Source organism: Strix uralensis, chromosome 2 (assembly GCF_047716275.1).
Source record: "Strix uralensis isolate ZFMK-TIS-50842 chromosome 2, bStrUra1, whole genome shotgun sequence".
Lineage (NCBI taxonomy): Eukaryota > Metazoa > Chordata > Aves > Strigiformes > Strigidae > Strix > Strix uralensis.
The window spans coordinates 31,265,009-31,281,810 of NC_133973.1; the positions used below are offsets into that span (position 1 = coordinate 31,265,009).

At 38.2% G+C, this 16,802-nt stretch overlaps 1 protein-coding gene across 1 annotated transcript in view; it reads right to left on the minus strand.

Moving 5' to 3' along the window:
• Positions 1-1,159: 1,159 nt before the first annotated feature.
• ADAMTS5 (ADAM metallopeptidase with thrombospondin type 1 motif 5) overlaps positions 1,160-16,802 on the minus strand; it is a 47,902-nt gene continuing 32,259 nt past the window's right edge. The window contains exons 4-8 of the mRNA XM_074858133.1: positions 14,655-14,938; positions 13,236-13,419; positions 12,609-12,784; positions 11,597-11,772; positions 1,160-8,097 (exon numbers count right to left, since the gene is read on the minus strand). Of these exons, the coding sequence (XP_074714234.1) occupies positions 7,524-8,097; positions 11,597-11,772; positions 12,609-12,784; positions 13,236-13,419; positions 14,655-14,938 (1,394 nt within the window). The 3' untranslated portion in view covers positions 1,160-7,523. The remainder of the gene's footprint in view (positions 8,098-11,596; positions 11,773-12,608; positions 12,785-13,235; positions 13,420-14,654; positions 14,939-16,802) is intronic.

Genomic DNA, 16,802 nt, shown 5'->3' on the forward strand with positions numbered 1-16,802 from the left:
TAGTGTAAATGTATAACCAAGATTTTCTGAAACATCTTTATATACATATAGACTATGTAATAGTAATATTACAAATATGTAATATTGTACAGATATACAGACATATATTATACCAAGCACTAGCAGGACAGCTCTCTTGTAATGTGGTTCAAGCACATTTATACGTAGTGTAACAGATTATTAGGCAAATTTTTCTGAAGACCTTGGGCCTCTCTATAAGTACTGGCAGCTATGTAAAGCTTCACTGCTGTTGTTTGAACAACCTCGGAAGAAAAGTTATTCCTAGGCATATATAAATTGTTTTTGTAAATAAGAATCAATTTCATTTACAATTTGTAAAACAAAATAAAGCAAAAACCCCACATTAAACCAAAGGCAAAATCCAAAATAGACTAGACACGCATGTGGGGTAAGATTTAGACAGGATGAATTTGCGTTCACCTTTGGAAAGAAAGCATCTGTTTTGGGAACAAGAAAAGCTCCAACTTACTGTTGTGGAATGAGGAAGGATAAGCAAGAAATCAGCATGAAAATTGAATTATAATGCATAATAATACGGTTCTATTAGAAAAGTAAATTTTGGTAATAGCTCATTTTAGGAGCCACGCTTCAATAGGAGTGTCTGTACAACTCGGTCTCACCAGCTGAATCCCCTAGTTACTGCTCTCACCTTTCCTTCGACTCGTAGGCTGTACCACCACTTCTGCACACATTGTACACTGCCATTACCCGCTCTGGCAGGTTTTACTACTCTTAGATTGGTTTATATGGCTGATTGTGAATCTCATGCTGAATATCTTAATCCACTAACTCTGCAGGACGTTGCCTTTGGACAGAACCTGTGGAGTTCATGGGGGCTTTGGGGAGGCTCAGGAGATCACTGGTATGTACCATCTTTCTGAACTGCAGCAAATAGGAACTTTGTCTAAGGCTCTGGAGACACTGAATGCCACTTTCTGCACTTTCCTGTTATATTTCATGACTCCCAAAACCACTTTGACAGAACTCCACCCCACCAAAACTAGAGTGCAGTATTTACATATAGAAAGAATATCGATGCCTTAATGTAGGGATCAGCTCCATCTGTTTTCACTTGTCTGTCTCTAGTAGGGCACAAATGGCAAACAGTAGCCCACAAATATACCATACAGAACAAGTATTTTGGACCTATGATACAGTTTATTATTTTTACTGAAATCACAGAATCAAATGTTTTAAGATTACAACTGGTAAATTATACATATGTAATAGTTTACAAAACAAAATATTGGCCTTCAATGCGTCATACATAGTACAGTGTAGACCTTGTACAATTCAGTTCAAATGAATTTATATGTCGCGTAACATATTATTTATGATGTAAACTGGCTGACATAGTAGTGCTCTAAAAATGTTAACTCTCTTTGATTAGACACAAACTAGGATGAAAAAAAAGTTTTGTGACACATCTTGGTTTTTCAAAGGGTACTGGTATTTCAGCCAAGTTATCTGTAATGTACAAAGTGACACTTTGCAGAATATGCTGACACCAATAGAGTGTATAAAGAGGCACATGAAATAAATAGGCAAAACCAAATGTTGTGCTTTCCCATTAGTCTTCCCTACAATACCTCTCTCATTTTATCTTATCTGATGTTAGGCAGATGACCTGGCAATAGAAATTAAATGGATTTATTGCTATATAGGGGTATTATGCTGTCTCCAAACTTACTTGAATTCAGTATATCATTTCCTGTATCTGATAGGATTTTAACAATACATATATGCTGTCAATGAGTATGTTTCATATGATAAACTATCAGAAAATTTCACAGTTCATATGATAAATTGTGTAAACCAGTTCCTGTAAATAAAAACACAAATTATGCTGTCACTTAAAGTGGTATAAGTCTGAAGCAGCTCCTGCAAAGCCAAATGATGTAATGAAGTTACTCTGAATTTACATAGGTATAACTAAAACCAGTGTAACTATTTTGCCCTGTGGGTGGGAGTAATGGAGACCCAAATACTTGTGTGTATACATACATGTATGTGTTTATATACACACAAGTATACACACGCACACACAAAAAATATGCATTTGCATTTAGCCACAGTTAAGTTCTACACGTGCCCATGTATGTGTTTCAACACGGACTGTGCAAGGCTGATGTACATGGAAATTATTTTAGTGTCCTTGCAGTGACCGTGAGCCTCTACAGTCAACTTCCAGGGCAAACAACATCGTGAGTTTTGTTTTCGACCTGCAACTCTGCAGTGTGCAGAGCAGTGGGACTGTATCGAGATGTTTGGTATGGTGTGTCTGAAGAGAAGTTCTTACACCGCTCACCTGGAAGACTATGTTTGGGGCGTTTCAAATTTTGTACGCTATCACTGAAAACTTGCACTGGTAATAAAATCTTCTAAATCCCAAAGCTACATTTTGTGGTGCCAGCTGAGGACCTGACAATGTCTCTTACATTAAGTCATTACTGGTACACATGATAAACCAGAAATATCTGCACTTGCAATGCTATTTGAAACAAGAACGTTGAACTAGCAGTGTACCCACCGTAAAAAAACCTCTTGAAAATGTTACCAATGACAAGTATGAATGCGATGATGCACTCTGGCAACTCTGTAAAAACTAATCACTTAAAAAGGAACAAACCTCTCCAAAACAGCAACTTTTTTTCTGAAAATTGCAGCCCATGCTCAGAGAATCTGGTTTTGGCTCTTGCCATAGGATCCATCTTCCTCAGTGACAAAGAACAGCACGGCATTCATTAGCACAAGGAGAAACACTCACTTAAACATAATGCTGAAAACCCACAATTATTAATGTTCCATCCTTACAAATCCTGTTTAAAGCCTGCCCTGAAGATTGTCGGAGTCAAGGCTTACAGTCAACCCCTGGCATTTTGGAGTGGGTCTTAAGTGAGGAAGCATCACCCACTGGCCATCACAAATTCATCCAAAGCCTTGTGGCTGGCTCTAGGTCTTCGGCAGTGCCTGGATGGCAGCAGACACTGGGCAGAGAGGCTGAGCTGGAATTTAACTTGTGTGAATGTGGGCACTGATAAGCAAGGAAACTTTCAACAGTTTGAAATAGATTATCCGCAGTCTGTAGTACTGCCCTTATGGCGAAGTGGCTACAGAAGTCATTTGTATTGTTAAATAAACTGACTGTAGAAAAGCTGTAGGTTTGTCTATATTGCATTTTTCTTCCTTAAACTGGGCCAAATACAAGTTCCCTTGAGTGCAGCAGTCGTTGGACTGGATGAAAAGTGGAAGCAAACAGATACTGCTATTTTCTGAAGAAACACAGGGAATAAATGTTTTGCTGGCTTTTTTGTGTCTAACTTTGCCTGATGTGGTGCAAAGAGCGAGAATACAATGAAGTAAATCATTGCAAAGCCTTCCAAATCGGGCTTTTGACTTTTTATAGCCACATATACATATTTATATATGTATATAAGTGGTGGAAAGACTGAAAAAGTAGCTTTTTTAATAGTTCAGTCTTCATAAACCAAATCATACATTGTTTCAGCTATATTTTTAAAGAGGCACACAAGAGTTTCTCTGTAGTGTTTTCACTTAAACATTAAGAAGCTGCGTGAGAGAAGACTCACTTGCTGTCCTGACAACTCAGACAAACTTCATCCAAATACAGATGACTCGCATGTACTAGAAGCCTGAACTTGTTCCCATTGAGGCAAAGGGTGAGACTCCTACCAGCTTTGGTGGTAAATCGCTGAGGCATGCAGCATGAACTGCATTTATCCGTGCAAAGCAAGCCTGTTGTCTGACTTCAGGAGCTGGTATGGGGTTTTTTGGGTCCAGAGACTTGCTAATTGAGAGATTTTCAAAGTGAAGCGTAACAAGGAGCTTTGAGCATGAGGTGTCACAAAATTAAAAATCTACAACTTCTCTAAGAAAAAGATGGTAGAAGAAAAAGAACATACATCTATACAGTGTGCACACATGTATACACATATACTCCTGTTTCATGCAGAAAGCTTTCTAAATAAAAACATACAAAAAATAACCAGTGCCATACATTATGTAAACTCACAAGGCATACTTTCAACATAAATTTGAAGCATAAATTAAAAGAGAGTAAGAAAGAGAGAGACGATAGCGAACATTTTAAATATAGAATTTGCACAATTGATATTTTTGTTAAATAAGAATAAATAAATTCATTACATCAGTTCACATACCAGTTTCAAAAACAATAAATTATTTTATTTTTTCAGTGCTGTGTTGCTTTTTTTTTTTTTTTACAATTGTAATTAATCCACAAGATTATTCCCTCTCCCCCTTGTGATAAAACTGTTTCCACAGGAGGGCAGCTAAACTTAATTTCTTGCATACTGTCAAACCAAAGATGACAAAGATGACAGCAGTGAGAACGTCTTATTTGAGAAGCAGATGCTCTATAAAACACTGATGCTGAGGGGTCCAACTCCACCTAAGGGCAATGGAGCTGTGTCCCAAAAAGCAGTGAATTTAACACTAAGGATTGCTGATTTCTATGCAAAGAGCAATACTCCAGGTTTCTATCCCCTAGAAGCATTTTATGAATGCTGTTTGGCAACACTTGGTAGTAATGTAAACAATGACATAACAGTGTGAGAGACAAGGAATTTGGTTGAAAAGTTGAAATGACACAGTCACATACCTTGCACCAACTTTTCATTCATCAGCTACATGAAATAGCTATGACTGACAAAAGCAAGGTTTGTAACTGGAGTCTGATTACAAAGAACAGCTAAAAAGCAAGTGTTAACTAGAGCAGGCTGACCACTAACTAGGTCACTATCTTACACTTTCAGGGTTGCTTCCTTAGTCTGTCCCCTTTGCCCTCTCACCAGCAACTGCTATTTTTGCATGTTAATTTGCTTCATTACTACACTAGTGAAAAGGGAAAAATCACTATAGTGGTTTGTTCTCATAGTTAATTTTTTATAAATAAACTCTTTCTCTGAAAAAGATACTCTTGATCTAAGGAAACTTTAAATTTATACCCGCGTATGGTATTACTCTTCTGGAGCCTGAATAGCATCCAAAAGCTTTACTCATCTTGATGACTATATAATAAATTATTACCATGATGCAAGCACAAATACTTGCACATTCTGTCTCTATTATGATAAAACACAGGAAAAACAAATGCCACAATACAGCAGCTGTATGCAGAGACAAATGTCTATGCTGAGACACACTGTCTCCTTATTTTTCCTCTCATGATTGTTTGTTACGAACTTTTTTGAGAGGTTCTAGAACATGTGTAATAGATATATAAATATAAAAATTAGATTACTTGAAAGGAAAATAAGACACTTCAAAGTGATCTTATGTTAACAGATAGAGAAGACATAAATCTTAGTTTTCTAGAACTCTGCAAATACTCAGAGCCTTGATCTCAGTTCTTATGGTGGGATCACAGATTAAGTGGAGAATTTTCCTCAAAAGCCACAGTTTTGCATAAGACTACTCCTAGTAAGAAGGCCACACCATTTTTGAATGACTAGTAACATTCATTGGTAATTCATTTTGACAGAGAAGGCGGCCCTGCCCCTATTACTGTTTATTTAGAACAGGGTACAAAAATAGACACTTCTCCAGGTTTCATACTTGTAGATGTAGCAATGTATGCTGTTTTGAAATCATCACATGCTTTCTAAGAGTTCATACAAACATGCCACAGTTGCAAAAACATGTTTGTGTCAGCCTGGAGTGAGACCTGCCCTTCTTGCTACAGATGCCAACAAGTTTTCTCTACTGATTTCATGACCAGGATTTTCAGAAGAGCCTAGGGTATTTCAGCGCTCGAGTACCCACTGACTCACAGCCGTGAAGCTTGTCTGAAAATCCTCCAGCAGTCTCATACTCTCCTCTGTGGATGAACAGAGGAATAAAAGACAGATGGGATTCTATTTTCATCAGTGTATAACCATTTCTTTCAGTACCTGTTATTCTAGGGCTTAATTCAAAGCCTGCTGATATAAAAGGAAGCAATTTTAACAGGGTTGCTATCAGGCCTCCACCTGTTACCTGCATAAGGTGAAATGCCCATCCTTGGTCACAGAACTTCTACCAGAAAATAATGGGATTCAGAAGTTGCTGCCAATGAAAACTATTACCAGCTACTGCCTGTACTGTGGAAACAGTCTTATTGATATTGGGCAAGTCCTCCACATCCTGATGTGGTTTGACTTCCTAGTGACCCCTCTTCCTCCCAAATGTGGTAGATATACAAAACATGAATGCCTTCTACAGCTTAAAAAAAACCCCAAAACACACACAAAACAATCAAAAAAGACAAATAGTTACAAACTTTTGCTGGTAAGATGAATACCAGAGTTAAACATGATGGACAAAACAGTGATAAAATACTAACTGCTTGCTGTGTTTTTTTGACCTTTATAGCCTCTTCAAAAGATGTGGGTACATTACACATTGTTAGATTCAAGGTGGAAGCCACAGAGAAAATAACAGAGAAAGCAGCTGAACACAGCCTCAGAATATCTGAGTTAGAAGACACTTGATTATCTTACCTGTAATTTTTGGTTCTCTAACTAGTTTCTACAAAATACAATATGCCTTTGTTTTATGGAAAGAAGAAGCTAGCAGCTATTGTTCATCAACAACAAGGATCCCAAGATGTGACACAGCTGGAACTAGTGGAAGGTTTACAAGCAAAGTGTACACAAAATCCTCATAGCAGCCAAATCCTCCTTCTGTGTGTGTCTGACATACACATGGTGAGGAGTTGCTGATGGTGCTGGTATTTGAGCAATGTACATGTGGGGATCCCTGGTCTGCAAGCTGCTGCAATGCTCCTTCTGAGAATCTTGGTATTTGTCATAGAATAATGATCTGTTCTCAGGAAATTCCTAGCATGAAAATGTGTTTCCTTTTGTCAAAACCAAAAGGTATTACTATTCAAAACCAGCAGCAAGCTCTTCATTTTCCAGTAAAACACCTGCAGCCCTTTCTGAAGAATGGAACAAGTCCACAAGGGCTGCAGATATACTTTGGTCAATCCTTTGCTTATGTAGTTTGTCTTTTGATTTCTTAATAGAACCAAGTGATATAAAGTGACATACCAAATGAAAGATATTTACAAAACAGTATAAAATAAGCTACTGTGGTATCATGGGAACATGTGACGTTTTCTAAGGACATACTGTGTTAGAGGTAGGTGAAAAAGGGGAGATGATTCTGTAACCTTCAAATATCCCAGGATCCTCCATTCACTAGTTTTTCTTCTTTTGCATTATTTTATTTTATATTTTTGCAGACACAGAGGGCTTATAACGACTTTAATGCTTAGTTTTTGACATATTAAGATCACCCTACTATTATTTAAAGCAGTGCACATCTTCATTTGGTCCAAATAGGCAGATTCTGCCCATAGTTTGAGACTGTATGTAAGTACATTGAAGCCTTTGCTTCTCTCTGTCTGGGCAGACCTAATACCAGTATGTCAACAATGGCTTAATCAAACCTCTTTTAAAGAAGATCACAACCACAGGTTAACACTTTTTCAACAAGCACTGTTTAAATGCTGATGGTCGCTGAGAGAGAAGACATCCCTTAGCTAATTTTCCATGCCCGTCTTTGCACTGGACAGTCCTGGTGTGCCATCCTGTGTCACATGTTCGTGAACAAGAAAGCCACGGCCCCGTAACCCAGCGGGGTTGCGTGAGCTGTGGAGTTACTTTGCTGCTGCTGCTACCACTGCTGGTGACAGAGTTAGTCATTTGCCCTTGCTTCTTTGGCACGAAGAAACTATAGCGAACATCCACGGGTTGAGTTGGATCAGTTGCAAGTATCTGCACAATAAGAACCTCTTTTGTGGCAGAGTGTCCCATTGCATGCAAGAAATCATCTTTGTGACTCCAGCCGCTGTAGTTCATGACAGTCCCATTGATGTCGATGATTGTTTCTGAAGTGGAGATCATATATTTTCCATTGACAAGGTACTCACCATTTTTCTTTTTCAGGGCCAAGTAGGCAGTGAACCTGCTCTGGTCCTTAGTTTTGAACTGCCGAACTTTGATGTGGGTTGCCCCTTCTGGGATTTTCACTACATCTGTGTAGCCCTTGCTGAATGAAGGAAAAAAAAAAAAAGAGTATTCAGTAGCTAGCATGAAATAAGCCTCAAGTCTTACTGCAACGCCTAATGAAGTCACTGGCGTGACACATCTTGCCTAGTTTTAGTTCAAGCCCTGAATCCATCTGGCTTGAGGCTCATCTAAGACTAATTTAACCAGGTTACGCTGTTTGCCTATTGTATTGTTCTTGATGTTCTTGAAGAAATTTCTACTGCACTTATTTCAAATTGCTTCATCTTTAGCTTTAGTAATGATTTTATGTGAGTCAGATACAAGAGGAATGAAAAATAACAGATAGCTTATATATTTCAGCAAAGGGTGGGAGATATGAAATACGATGCACGCTTTGCCTGCCAAGGAAAAGATAATGAGATATGCATTGGTTACAGCTGTTTCTCGCTGTCTTTGCTATAATGATGATTAAGGAAAGCATGAGCAGAGTAACAGCTGGGTTAGAGGTACCTTGGGAACATTTAAAAATAATCTTGATCACTAAGAAAAAATTTGTTTACTTTGAAATTTATAAAGCCGAAGATTAATTGTCAAGTGTCTAATATGAGGTGCACCCAAATGTTTAATTTGTACCATCACAGAGTTCTCTCTGTTGCTACTTATGAAGTATGTTAATTCAGATTCAGAAAAAGATACTTAACTCTTCTACTGAAAGTGACAAGCATTCAAAACCTGCAAGTGTGCTGAAACTTACCACTATTCTAAGTATGTTATTTATTTTAACTTTACTGATATATAGAAAAAAATCTAAAGACTACATAGCTATAAGCTACCAGGTGGAGTTTGGAGACATGTATTTTCATTTCTAAACCTGTGACAAAAGCATTCTATGAGCATTTCATATCTGAAAAGTTTAGTGATGAAACTTCTAGAAAAAAAAAGGAATGAGAAAACATACTAAAAATATATAAAAGTGAAGGGATCTCCTTTGGGATTGTTTAAAGAACAGACTGCTAATTTCGAGAATTTTTGGCTGCACAAGTAGAGACTGCACAGACTACAGATTAAACACTTGTGCTATTCTCCTGCTATTTCCAGCAGTTATGGGACAATGACTAAAACTCTATTGATTTAGCACCTCCATAAAGCTGAAGGAATATGGTGCGAAAAACAGGCTGGGGGGGAACTCCGCTCTACAGCACTGCACAAATATTTTTACATAACATTTGCCAAAATAACTCTGTTAAAACATGTTATTAAAGTTACAAAATCATTTGTACAAAAACTAAAAGCAGTGCTGGAGAATTCAAGTCATCTGCACAAAGAACTGGAACACTCCATGTGCACAAAGAAGCATGTGCAGCTTTAATTCTCCTCTTTCCCCACTTCTGACAATTTGGCTTTACAGCCTTTTAAAAAAAGTTCTTAGGAAGCAAGTTTTCCCAAAGTTTATGTTTTGAGTGCTTTAAAAGAAAAAAGTACAAACAAATGTTGTTATGGAAATTGACTGCAATAGGAAATACTAGTTTCCCCTTCTACATTTAATAGTTTTCTTGTACATCTAATGTACAGATTGCTACAGTTTGGTTTATAATGGACTGCAATGCAAGAGCTGCTATTTTTCAGTGGAGAAAAGATAATTTTACTGCAGCCACTGCCCTTTCATATGTAAAAACAGTTTACAGACAATTAAGACTTCACTATTTTAACGAGGGGTTTATTTTGAAGTCAGTTACTCCATAAGGGAATTGTCTCAAACAGTATTTCCAGTAAGAAGTAAATCCTTGTCACTCCAAAATTTAATCAAAATCAAGTTAGAACTTACTTGTTACAGGTTGACTGTTACTTTCTAAATGGGGCAACTTTTCGAATGCATTGAGGTTGAATTAGTATTTTACGCTCTGACCAGTCTAATTTCAGTTAAAGGCATGATTTGAGGAGTAAGATGGTAACTTCATAGGAATAATTATAATAGAATCTCTCAATTTCCAAGTATATCTATGCTACAAATCTGGCCTCACTGAAATTCATGGAGTCCCTTTAACATTTTTGGTGAAGCCTGGATTCCAGCACAAGGATCATTGCTGAATCACATGAAGTATATCTCACACTGTCTTCTTCATTTAGACATCCTAGACATTTCAATATTTACCAATTGGAAAAGATTTGGTTTATATAATTACTAATTTGGATGGAAAGTCATTCTTTCTGGCAGAGGTGTTTTGGCATCCTTAGGTGGGTAATCATTGGTTTACCAGGAAGAAGATTAGTTATGTTTATTTTCAGAATAAATTCAGTCTCAAAGCCATTTTTGACTGCTATTAATCAGGATGTTGAAATGTATAGAAATAAAAGGTCATTTCAGGAGTCAGATTTCAATTTCTGGCAGCTTTCAATATACTATGTAAGAATTTGGAAGATATAAACCAAAATCAAATTTATGTACATTTTAAAAGATGGTACACTAATGCAGTCACAGATACTGAGTAGAAACTGCCAACTGGAAGTTCCTAAGAGTACATCACTACAGTGGTCCTATGAGACCTTGGAATCTATATAAATGATAATTAAAAATCCTCATTTTAATAGGAATCTTAAGACTTGAAGAGGGAGAGAAATAAGAGTCCAAACAGAAAGCAGATTTACTTAACAATGGTATCTCAGTACAAAGTTTACTGCTGCCCTCAACATGGTCAGGGAAAACCATGGGGGTGGTTCCTTTTATTTTACTTGTATTAAGTTTTATTATAGTTAAAAACTGAACTCTGACAGAAAAATGTCTTATGGATAACTGCTATAAATATTTTGACTTTAAAAAAATCCATCTGGAGATCAATATTATGCCAATGGACATGATTTTACTTCTGACATCTCATCGAGTCTTCTAAGCTCCACATACACTCAGCAGTGTGAAAAGGTATTTTTAGGGTATAACCCCTCTCAGCTATTAAGGAAGACTTTTACAGCTGTGCTCTAATGCTGTCTGCTTCTCCCCACTGACTACACAGGAATCAGTGTCGCTTAATCATGTGGGATGTCCTCATTGTCATTCAAAGTTAGATGAGATGAAACACATTCTCAGCACATAACTTGCTAACACAGCATCATCTGGGAAATGTAGACCTTCAGAGATACCCAGATTATTCTGACCCCAACAACTTCAGATTTCTGTTCCCTTTCCTCTCTCCTCTAGAAACCACATGCCATCCAACACAGCAAGATTAGCAAGTAGCACAAGATTCTATGCCGTATTCTAGGCAGACCTCCTATAAATGGGGTGCTCACCTCTATCACTGGCACTTTATGTCAGAAATGAACCTGGTACAATGTTTTGCCAGTTGATTATTTGCCAGTTTTGCGGTAATGTTAAGAGGCCAGCTGTTAACATCTGGAAAGTGCAGTAAAGCACAGGCAATGTACTTTTTTTGCTCAATCTTCATATGAAAGTAACTTGCCTTTAGAGACAGAAAGAAAGCAAGTACATAGCAGAGTTACTGTTTGCACAATAACATATATTTACTAATACTCAAGATCAATACCTCTTTTTGGTAAAGGTTCCCATGACTTTTGTGCAGCTGGAATTGTCTCCTCCACACACCCCGCATTTGTCATACTGGAGCTTTGAACCAATGATGCCATCGCAACCAGTTCGGATGCATTTTCCCCGGACGCAGACTGAATTACTGTATGGTCGACATTCAGTACCATCAGTTACCTAGGCAATCAAATGACTGTTAGTTAAAACTACCATGGAAAAGATTTGCTTTTGTGAATCTGACTGGCAAAACCCAGTTACTTACTTATGTCACCTACTCAGAACAGAGTGCCTACCCTGACAGACCAGAGTTTCTCTACCATTCCCAGCACAAAAGCAGATGAAATTTAGCAAAGGGCTGAAAGCAGTGCTAGGTAACTCCACTGTAAGACACTAAGACGACCCTGGCTTTAATGATCTCCCAGCTTATTAATAGTAACAATAACAGTTCTTGTACGTAGCCTTGCATTTTAGCTATCTACATCTAAATGTTACCTTCATAACATTTAGAGGCAGAGAATTGCAAGTATAAGAGTGGGAGACATTTCAGTTTGAATTGTGTCTGATATAATAAACTGACCATGAGTCACATCTATACTAACTGGCTAATTATTCTATATTAATTAGCTCTGTAAGAGTTACTCTGGACTCCCTTAATATAACTCAGGGTAAAACTCATTCTTTTACTCTTAGTACTCTTTCTCCTCCAGAAAACCCCAGAATGACTGATGATTCTGCAGGCAGAAATCCCTTCATCTACTACTGAAAACAAACTAGTGCAGAGTGCACCAAAAGGCCCATATATTTCATGAATCCACATACTGAGATGTGCAAAAACTCACCTCATTTTAGAGGCCAATTCTGATCCTAATGTATAACCAGTGGATCAAACCATTAATCACACAGCTAAATCTTTGAATCACATGATTAACTTCTTTTCCCTTGTAGGGAAAGATTTCTAAGATACAGGACAGTTCTAAACTGGAGCATGAAATCATGATTGGAGATGCCATTACCTTCTGAGAAAATACCACATAATAGCCAGTTCCTTTGGCTCGGCAGGTGAGCTTGCAAACGTCTCCGGGAAGTACTCCAGCATACTTGGGGACCCATTCAACAAATGTCTTGACACCCTTTGCATCAGACTGATAGCCATTCCTTGCTTCACACTGCTCTTGTCGGAAAGATTTAGCTGTAGAATTATGCACATCATTAGTGAATATTTCAGACCACGCTGCAAATATCATTATGCCCATCTATTATTCAAATATCTTTTTTACATAATTTTTAAGTTACATCACTTCACCTCTTTACTTAGAACTGGCCTTCAAATCCTTCAACTGTTTTAGCTTGGAAATCTTCCCATGACATAATAAGCATTAAAGGACTAAAGTCTGCATTACGGTTCATTTTCCAGGACTGAAATTTCTTTTCATTCAGGTGTCCCTTCTGTATGGCACCACGGTGGGGATGCGGGAATAATTACGGTAAGGTATTAATGATGAATGTCTTGCCTTGGTAAATACATTTTGGAGAAACTACAAGGGACCTTTGCTGTCTTCTTTCACAGCAGATGTTCAATATTTACTATCTATGAACACAGAGGCTGGAGAATGAAGTCACCTTGGCGTGAAGGCACTTACCATTTGCTGGGCAGGGTGTGACGTTGCAGGAACGGTAGATGGCCCTCTTGCCGGTGCAGTACCGGCCATTGTTTCTAGGAGCTGGGTTATTGCAGTGACGATAAGCAAACTGAACTCCTCCACCACAGGTACGGGAGCACTGTCCCCAAGGTCCCCAGGACCCCCAGTTACCATGGCTTGAAGCCTGAAATATATGGAACAGTGGGAGGTAAGGACGTCATCCAAGTGTGAATAAAGGTGTTACATCTCAAAGACACTGCTAATGCTGTCCTCAATTGAAGGCGATTCCTTGGTCATTTTAATCAGGGATAACAGGTCTTAGGAGCCTTCTTTCTCCCAGTACAGTTAATTTAGTTAATTAGTCTTTTATCTGCACAGTGATGGCATCTCATTTGGCACTGTGCATGCAAAGGCAATATTAAGCCTTGGTCTGCACTGATGCATTCAGCCTGTTTCATGGAAGACACCCATGCACCAGAAATAGCACCTACAGTCTAATGTACTGCTCTCTTATATTTTGCTGTTCCTACCAACAGGGCCCCTTAAACTAGCTCCAGGGGATCTGGCTCCCAGAATATGTTTGTAAGGCTAATCTATGATTAATTAAATGCAATTATTGTGATGTGCAGGTATTTCTCTGAATTACTGGCAAGAAATAGAGTTGTCAGATATAGTTTGCAACTCTACTAAATTTGCTACCTAGAAAGAGTATTGCAACAGCATGTAGTATAGTTCCATAAAAAAGAGTCTTATAAGGGCTGCAGCTTGATCTGAACGACTTTGCAAATATCTTCACAAAGCTCTACAAGTCCATATCTCTTCTGTGGGTATAACAGAAGGGGCACTGCTATCTAACCTGTAAATGCAGAAGAAGCTGAACTGTGCAGCTGACAGTTCTCATGAGCCTGGGGACTCTTCAGATATACAAAGTTGACAGAGGGGCCTCTGTCACTGGAGGTACAAACTTTTCTGCTCCAGAAATTATATTCTGCATGAACTTCATCCACCTTTCTCTTCACTAGAGTTAGGGCCCTGGGGCCTTTCAGATGAGGGCTGTAAATTAAATTTACAGATTTAATTTACCTTGTAGTCCATTGCCAAGAAGTGAAGAAGCTAGAATAGGTCCTTCACAATCTTTCTGTATGTCCTGAGACCTGAACTGAATGGGCAAATCCTCTACTCTGAAGGCATGCTTCCAGTTTTCCAGGAATGAAGGCTTTCATGCTTCAAGAAGAAAACATGCTTCCTGAAACTCAGCAGCATTTTTCCTATATCCCTCACCAATAACACTCCAATTACATGCTAAAAAATAAGGCAGCTTTCAATCTTACTTCCATAAAATCCTTTTCTCTCACAAAAATCAGCACCTTTGAGGATCATGCCTTCTAAAATTTCCTAGGGTCACAGCTGGTAACTTACTGAGTAGTATTTCTTCTTGGTTTTGTCAACACATTTCCCCTGGAGGCAGATCCTCCCTTTTCCACATGGTGTTCCCTCCACAGCAGGCAGCTTCTTAGTCAGACAAACCATCTGACCTTGGCGCACAACTGCACACCAGAGGCGAGAGCACACATCCATACCAGGACACACTGTGTATTCGGGTCCAAACGCCAGTTTGCACTGACGAATGGCATCATAGGTTTGTCCCGGAAGCTCCTCAGGGCCCATGATCTGCTTTCTCGGTTGGTCCAGCAGACAGTTACCTAAAAGAGCAAACCAACTTATTATTATTACTCACTCCTAGTTTCCTGTGCAGTGCTGCAAATCTGTCATTCAAGTTAGGAAGACTGATAATGACAGTGAACCTCATTCAGAGGATGCTGACGTGAATGGAAGGACTCTCTGAGGTGTCATCAGGTTTTGGACAAGGTCATACTATTGCAACTGTGTTCTCAGCCTGCAGCACACCAGGTGTCGAGCTGCCTATTTCCAGTCTGAGGGTGTAAATGATGAGTTTTACTCTGGTCCCTTTGGCCTTTCATTCTGGTTTCCTGTATTTGAATTGACTCTGAACATGTTCCCCTCTATTTATCAGTTTGTGATTTAAGGAATGAGCAAGACTCACAACAAAGTAAGCAAAGTTGTCACTTGAAATTTGAGACAGAACGTTAGAAATTATAAAGGTTCTAAATGGATGCCAGAAAAATCACAAAAAACAGCCCTTTAGCCAATGAGGAACTTAAAAAAAAAAAAGAAAAAAACCCAGAAAAATCCCCAACAGATCAGAGGAAAAATATAAGCTGGATATCAAAACTAATGTTGGTGGTAAATTTGGACTGGGCTTTCCTTGTAAGGAATGATACTTGGCTGCTTCTGGAATGAGTTTGAGGAGGGCTATCCATTTTATACAAAAATACATAAATAAAAGTAAGAAAAGAAAAAATAACAGTAACATAAAGAATTGTATATGTGTTTTGAGATATATTGCAGAGGTCAAGATTTGTCTGGCACACTCTAAAAATGAGAATTCACATTTAGGTTCTAGAGGATCTACTGATAAGGGTTTTTTTTACTATTGAAAACCTCACTTCTTGACATGCAGAACTATTTATTCAGTGTAACCTCTTTTGCACTTCATGAAAAGGATATGTGGTCTGGGCAAGCTTCACTTACCCTTGGCCAAAATAGCTTACCACAATTTACCTCACTTTGGAACCTACACCAGTATTCTTCAGCTGGATCATGGGTGAAAAAAGGCTATCTATAAAAACCCTCCTATTTATACAAAATGGAATAGAATTTCAAGTTATGTCAGTGAATTTAAACAAACCAATAACCCATCTCTCAATGGCTTGGGTTTTCCCTCCAGAACACACACTGCAACTGTTCTTTTTTTCCTCTAAAGACTAAGGCCAATTAGCCAAATCAACCAAAAATTCTTCCTGCATCATCATTTACTGCTAAAAAACTGTCTTGTTTAACCTGTTCCATTTGTCCTTTGCTGTCCCTGATTTACCCATGCCTTATCTTTAATCTAGATTATGCTGATTTTTTTAATGCAGACAAGGTGTGTCAAGGCTAACTGATGAGCTGAGTGCCATGACATAAAGATAATTAAAAGTACCCTAGACTTCAAAGCCTGTTGTAGTGTAAAATATTAGAGATATGGTGAGGAGTGAGGAAGCACAGATTTATTTTTTTTTTTAAATTTCTGAAAAGGAGATAACTGGCAAAAGTTGCTGTCAAAAATACACTTTGTAAAAGTAAATAACAGCAGAAGTCCTACTTCATATACCTTGTGTTGAGGGAGGAAGCTAGTACAGTGTTAGGGCAGTGACAGGAAGGCACTGGCATGTCAACGTTCAGTAGTATACACTACTATTGTATATATACTGCAGTTTATCAAACTCCCAAGTGGAACCATTATTTAGTATTCTAAAACATTGTAATAATACTTAATTTCACCACGACACGCACTGCTGCCTATCACTGAGATCTACCATGACTGACATGATGGGAAATATAAATTTAGAGAAAAAAAGAAAAAAAAGGTCACGTCCTTGCATATACTTGATCTGTCAATCATTTTAGTTAACACCCATTTGAATACCTTTCACATGTGAATAA